At 41.6% G+C, this 7,500-nt stretch overlaps 1 protein-coding gene across 1 annotated transcript in view; it reads right to left on the minus strand.

The window, feature by feature from the left end:
* The window catches only part of LOC137996435 (transient receptor potential cation channel subfamily A member 1 homolog), a 72,253-nt gene that overhangs the window by 10,019 nt on the left and 54,734 nt on the right, over positions 1-7,500 (minus strand). The window contains exons 14-17 of the mRNA XM_068841823.1: positions 7,063-7,343; positions 4,406-4,696; positions 3,547-3,668; positions 972-1,179 (exon numbers count right to left, since the gene is read on the minus strand). Of these exons, the coding sequence (XP_068697924.1) occupies positions 972-1,179; positions 3,547-3,668; positions 4,406-4,696; positions 7,063-7,343 (902 nt within the window). The remainder of the gene's footprint in view (positions 1-971; positions 1,180-3,546; positions 3,669-4,405; positions 4,697-7,062; positions 7,344-7,500) is intronic.

Here is a 7,500-nt window from a genome sequence, read left to right on the forward strand (position 1 = left end):
TGTTCCACGAGCCTGGCGTGTTCATTTAGCGACTAGATTCGATTTTCACGAAAAAAATTGTGCTTTTTTTGGGTCGATCGGAGTCCCTACGCTGGCTTCCGTCTCCTACCTTGTCACTATACTATGAAGGAAGGTGAACGGGGACCATTTTTCCCGAAACTTCCTGTACTTATTAAAGACAACAACAGCTCACCACATGGTAAGTTTCATCGATTTTTATTTCCATTTTCTTGCCAATTTCCAGACCTAAACTTCGCCTTATATGTCCTCTAAATTTACCTATGTGGCACACACAGTGAGCCTGGGTTACCTGTGGTGCTATCGGCGCCGAATATTCAACATGTTGAATATTTTTCTGCTCGAGTAAGCATTTCCCTCCAGTGTGCGTAAGTGAAAAGCTATCGCCTTAACATCTTCCACGAAGACGCATGTGTAGTACTAGTGTTGGAGATACGACGAGTGAATTTGGCGGCATGTACTTGGCACTTGGAGGAAACGTTCACTGCCGAAAATTATTCAACGTGTTGAATATTCGGCGCCGATGGCACGCGTGACGAGAAGCGCTGAAAACGCTCCCGCACACTGGGGGAACTTGCTCACGCCAACAGCCACGAACGAAACTTTACTAAGCTGATAGCTCCAGTGTGCGCCGGGCTTTAGCCAATAGTTGCTAATACCAATGAGGTACGAGAACAATCTCAAGATGCGAAGTTTGGAAATTTTGAAAACTCTAAGAGACAGTATACTTTTTTAATAATCTTTAGTTACAAATAAAGTATACAATACAAAGTTGTTTTAAGTTATTGTAAATAGAGGATACTACATGGCCTGCGCGGAGATACGAATTTTATCCTCGAGTGCTGATAGTATCTCTCGCTCGTTCGCTGCGAATTCGTATCTCAAAGCGACCATGTAATGTCCTGAAAATCCTAGTATTTCATCAGTATCTATATAATAATAGGTTTTCTTACCTGGGAGTTCAACAAGGTGTAAAACGAGAGCCCAAAAGCGATAATAAACAATAGGTAAATCAGGAAAAACTTCAGGAAGGTATACAAAATACTAGTAAACATGACAACATATATTCCAAGCTTAGGAAACTTTTGGATATACGAAACGAGTGACATCCAAGCCAAGAAGATGGATAAGGCCCCGATAGTTTGTTTTTCATTGCCACACCTGGGAAATAATGAAAAAAAAAAAGATCAAAAGATTTATTATTTCGATGGCGACTGGAGGATACTAGCAAAAAAAAACAACTGCTCCTTCGCTTAAGTCGAAATTAAAGTACGACCCTCCGATTACAAGCTTCGATGCTCTGATCGTCGAAATAGAGCGTTTTCACTTGCTTGACCAGCAGCAATATTGGATTACTGAAACAAACGAAAGTATTTCCATAAAAATAGAGTTTTAATTCCCGGAGGATTAGTTTGGTACACCATCATGACCGCCATTCCTTTGTTTTGTAACACCAACATGGTCGCTGTGACGTCATGTGAAAACGCTCTATATTTCTTGGTTACAATTCCTTTGATATCAAAATTTGCCAACCACGGAACAAAAAAAGTCATTGTTTCAACCGCCAATTAGGTTCTGGTTGGCATATTAATAACAATGGGTGACGTCACAAGAATTATCGCTATAGAGCATTCTCCTTGTAATAACAATAATAATAATAGAGCGGTTTTCAAATGAGTGTTGTAAAACCAAAACCAAAGTAATTACTTTGGCCAATCAAAAAGGACGGAAAAAATCCAGTAAACCAATCAAAACTCGAAGTAATTACACGTAGCCGACACAAAGCGCAGGAAAATGTGCACACGCGAGCCACGTTTAGTTTTGGTTTCACTTCTGATTGGTTGAAAAAGTGGCGCGAGAACTTTGAACCAATCACTGAGTGTAAATTCTCCCAGCGCTGGGAGACTAATTGGGAACACTGCTCATAGAAATCGAATCAATTTAATCCCAATAAACCGAAATCAAACTTGGGTTGTGAGGAGATAGAAAACTCGAGTGTGACGAGAAAAACCTCTCGGAGCAGAGAGAGAGAACCAACAAACTCAACCCACATATGACGCCGATCGATCTGAGAATCGAACCCAGGCCACACTGGTGGGAGGCAAGTGCTCTCACCACTGCGCCCACCAAAAATGATTGATTTTACGATCTCCTTCACTGCAAAATTGCTAGAAAAAACAGAAGACAGATTCATCAATTTTTCGGTGAGTGACAAAATGTACCAACCACTACACAGAACTCTTTGTTTCGGTTATATGTCCAGAAATGGAGGTGATTACACAGCCCGCCTCGATTATCTTTGCTATTAAATGGAGATTAAAAATGGCGTTTACGTGAAACAGCAAATGCGAAACGGCATGAGAATTATGTTATTGGAACTCGTCTCCCTCACTTTTGAAAAGTCACTTGATACCTGCAGCTGCTGCTAACACGCGAGAAATGAGCTCATATCAAACCAGTTTCTTCCATTTTTGGCAAAACGCAAATTTTAGTCCGACGTTTGCAGTCTGCCGTAGACGTGATGCTTAATCTCTCTGTATGAGGGTTGTGTATTTCTTTAATTTCTTCATTTAAACTCTTGAAATAAAATGATGATGCATGATGATGACTCAGTGTTAGTAACCAACACGAAGTGTCCCTTTGAGCCTAGGCATTTGCTAACGTTATTTATAAAATAATTAGGATAGTACGCGCACTCTCATTGATCAATAGCTGTTTTTAGATGAGAGTATGCAAGCACGGCTGTGACATCACACGAATTTGGATATGTGTTGTCAGACGCGCGTTTTGATTGGCTGGTAGGAAATATGAGCGTGTTTCAAGGAAATCTGTTTCAATCAAGATGTAAACAAAACCAGCATTTTCCTTCATTTGTCGAATTATCTTTGAGAATAATTTATAAAAGCAACAGAGGACTTTTTTGCGTGTTTACATAGCCTCATCTAAACACTTGGGACGTTGGGAGAATTCTCGACAGTTATGTAGTGCGTCTCGGGTTTGCATAACTGTCTTGAATTCTCCCAACTCCCCCTCGTGTTCAGATGACGCTATGGAAACACGGAAAACGTCCTCTATTATTCAATTTTTGCCGTGAGGGTAAACGCAGCTAATTATCTTACCTCAAGGACTCTCTTGGAGCCTAGGGAAAACTTCGTGACGTTTATATAATTGTCTGTATTTCCAGACGCCAGTGATATTGAAGTTGGGTAAAAGAGCAAGGGGACACTTTGTGAGACTTAATTACCACGCACTGAAAACCGCCGTCCATGTTATTCGCGCGGGGTCATATTGGCCATAGACAACAGATTTCGTACCCCGAGCCTCGAGTTGAAATGTTTGGGAACGAGTTTCGGTGGGCAAAAACAAAGGTTTTCGATCCCTCGGGACTCAACATGGCTGCAGTGTCATTAAGGCCCATTAGCTGCAATTCTGGACAGATGTGTGTTTCAGCAGCCAATAAGGAGGCTTTGTTTGGGAGATTTTTTATCTATAAAGAGACTTCAACGATAACTTTGACTTTCGACTTACGTATTCACAAGATCAACGTTAAACTCGTCTGCAACATACACAATGGCGAGAATATACACAGACCATTCCAGAAGGTTCTCCCAAACGAAGTACTGATTAAACTGGTAGAAAAGTTGAAATATCTGAAACATACAAGAAATACCACTAGAAAAAATAAGAACTTACAACTTGAAATTAGAGTACAATTAACATAATTCTCCTCTCGGTACACGCCTTTGGAAGAACTACGACGTTTACAGCAATTTCGTCCACTCAAGCCGCGGAGAAAAACGTTTGGGGAATGGGTTGGAACCAACAGACCTTGGTTGTTTACCATTTAGAAAAAAATTCCGGAAATTCCGGTTGGTTTGTCAATGGAACACGACTCTTTGGTTCGTTTCATTGGAACATTTCCAGGAGCAGCGGGACGTCTGAAAAGGTAGTCCTGTTTTCCCGTTGGAAACTTTCCGATGGAAATGTGTGTTCCATTTACAAGTTTTGAAAGGCCTTACCTCTTCCAGGCTATTCACGGCCACATTTTAAATTTTGGCGCGTAAAATCCCAATCACTGGGTGGCGAACGGACCTGAGTTAAATGGAACACGTTTTTCACCCGATTCCGGAATTTTTTTGTTAATGGTAAACAACCATTGTGTCCGGATATCGAGCCCTGAACACATAGAATTACACTATCTGGGAACATAGGTAAAAAGGAAACCTATGCAGGGGTGGGGAGAGTGCTCATATCACTGGCTCCCCCTGGGGTGGACCCATGGGTAGTTCAAGTGGTTCAGACGAGCTAGATGAATATGTGAAAACCGATTCGACAGCTACAACAACCTCTGTAAAACCTGCGAAAGCTCGCACAATGAATGACCAACCTCAAATGCAATGTGACACGATGCCAGGAAAAGTATTACAATGCGGCCAACATCGACCCACAAAACGAACTGAAAAGACGTTTTATCAACAGTGTGGGAAGGAATGCTCTCTGTTCCGTTGCACGGTCTATTTTCCGTCCAAAAAACTGTGTATGCAGTCAAGAAAATGAGGAAAAGACAAAATATAGAGAGTTTCCAATAGTAGATAATTCTTCCAAATTTCTGCCACTTGTAGTCCAGCAAGAAGGTGACCAGTGGATGGCTAAGCAACTGCTCTCGCTTGTGCTCTACCTGCAAATAACAAGGAACAGTAACGTGAAATTCGTGAGACAATTTTCTTACAACCTTGTTAAAACCAAATCACCGAGACGTTAAAGGAATTTTGAGCAGCGCAAATCGGAGCCGATATTTTTTTCCCCTTGCAACTCCGTAGTTCAAGTCCTTTGAAATGGGAAAGCAGAGCAAAAAAACAAAAAAAAAAACAAGCCCACACAACTCCAGTTGTTAAGTGGTTTGACTGGCTCGTTCTCCAGCAACGACTGCAGACACTGAAAATATGCTAGGGGAGGAGAACTGTATTTATGTCGACTAACCTGACCACTCCGCTTACTGAGGAGCTTCTCAGGGTCCATGACACAAATGAGGACAGTACACTGAACAATTTGCCTAAGGCAGTCCAGTCGGATACTTACAAGTACAAACCCAATAGAGAGTGGGGCTTACTTTAGGGGAGGAGGGGGGCTAAGCGAAACGCATTAATGGTAGCAAAAAGAAAAGAAGGGAGAAACACACTAGAGTTAAGGTTCCCTACTTTCTGTATTGGACCTGGGCAATGACTGTCTAATATGGAAACTTGAGCGATATTGTACAAGTTGCACAAGGTATTTGCAACATTTTCATTCACTTGCGGGAACCAAATCCGAACTTGCAGCACGTGTTTAAACTATACTGGATCAGTCCACATGAAGTGTTGCCGTTGTGAGTAATTAATACGGTCTATCATTTATTGATTTGCTTATAAAGAATAAGATGGTAGGATTGGGGGGGGGGGGGGGGAATTATTTGAGAGGGGAGTTAATAAAGGATTTACGGGAGATTATTTGGACCGATCATCACAACGAAGCCTAACTTAGAACGCGAGTTCTGTAGGGAAATTGAGTGTTGTAAGAAGCCTGACTTTTCGGGGGAGTCTCTCGACCGCCGGAAATACGTCTGCCTTCGCAGGCTACTTACAACACTGAATTTCCCTACAGAACTTTCTGAGTTGCTTTAAGTAGATAAATGCTCTTCTCCATCGCTTTTGCATTCTCGACACTGTCTCCGACAATGAACAGCCTTTATATACTAGGATTGAAAGTAACTTGGAAAGCCATTTCGTTAAAGGCGATGTGTCACGGCTTTGTGGTGTATTTTGTGTAGTTTTTCCAATTACTCGCCCCTTCCTGCTATGCAACTTAACGGCAATAAAAGCATCGTGACAAAAAAATATTTGTTGAGCACGTACGTAATTTAAGTTACATACAACAGACACAGACTTTGAAAAACTGATAGGCTTAACAGTTTTCAATTTGCAATCCATTCTAATTGTTTTCAATTTTGCTCATCCCTGCCTCCTTTTGTATTTGCTGTTTTAACCAAACCTTCCTTCAGTATTTTAAGTAGTTATTTAGGTTTTGCCAGAACCCAGTCGCTGAAATTGGCCGACTGTCTCTCGTAACAAAGCCCCTTTAACTACAAGCTAAGCTCAGTATTAAGAGCCGACCGTTTGTGTTTGATGTAAGAAAAATCACCACAATGAGTTAAGGAACATTAAAACGGGAACACAGGCCTGAACAAGATTTGTGAATACGCAATACGACTTCAGCGGCAACGGTCTACTGCCGAGGCAAAACGCCATCTGGAAGCTGGTCGAGCAAACCTTTTCACGTCAGAATTTGCTATGATATAACTTTGGCAAAAAGCTTTGAGTCTGCTTTTAGAGTTGAGGATCCCTTGCTGGCAGAGGTGTCTTTTCTTTTGCGTTCGCTGGGCTGCCGAGTACGGGAAAAGACACCTCTGCTATGGGTCGAAACGCACTGTGATGAGCATGCGTGGCTGTTACTTAGCGAACGAATTGTGTGGGCTCGCTTAAGAACAGCGGAATTACTATAAAGGGAGGCGCGGACACAGCGGGCTCAAATCGCAGTCAGCAAACATATCATGGGGAATGCAGTTTAAAGAGTGACGTCCAAGGTTGTGGATGGCGGTTGGATCAAAGTGAGTTTCGACCAATGGCAGAGGTGTCTTTTCCCGCACTCGTCAGCCCAGTGAACCCAAAAAGAAGAGAGACCTCTGCTAGCAGGGAAAGTTGAGGGATACATCAGGGCTACATGTTTGCGGTCACATTTCGTTAATTTTCCATAACTTTGTCTGTAAATTCCACACAGTGAACAATTTTATCGGCAAATGTGCGGAAAATTAAAAAAAAAAAAAAAAAACCACGTCACTGCTTTTCAGCACAGCTATGTCCCTCGACTTCAAAAAGAGAAATGCATGTAACTATGCACTTGACCATTAAAACGTCTGTGCAGATTCCAATGATAAATAATGTTATTTAACGGCGAAATCTTTGAACACAGTCGCTGTATTTTTCGGCTGGTTTCTTCAAACTGACTTACCATGATAATAAGAGGATGATTATGCTTTTTCTCAAGTTGTGTAACAGCCTCCTCTTCTGTAGGTTTCCCTCCGATTCTTTGAAATTCTTCGTCTTCTGGAATATCCTCCATAGAAAAATTTGTCACACTCGAACTGTCCCAGTTTGCGCCATCAGCACTATCTGACCAATCCAAATACACATCCTCCAAAAATTCAAAATCTAAAGTTATTTCATAATCCGGATCTTCAGCGCGGCGGCCTTTTTCTTTCATAGACTGGTTGAATACCATTTCTGCCACTTCTGCAACGCCAAGAACAAAAACATTTTAATCAAAGATAATATTAAACTTTCAAAACATCACAAGTGAACATAGAGCGAGTTGCAATCGAGTGTGGTAAAAGAAGGACCAAAGTAATTACTTTGGCCAATCAAAAAGGACGGAGACAATCCGGTAAAC

Source organism: Montipora foliosa, chromosome 3, assembly GCF_036669935.1.
Source record: "Montipora foliosa isolate CH-2021 chromosome 3, ASM3666993v2, whole genome shotgun sequence".
NCBI classification, from domain to species: domain Eukaryota; kingdom Metazoa; phylum Cnidaria; class Anthozoa; order Scleractinia; family Acroporidae; genus Montipora; species Montipora foliosa.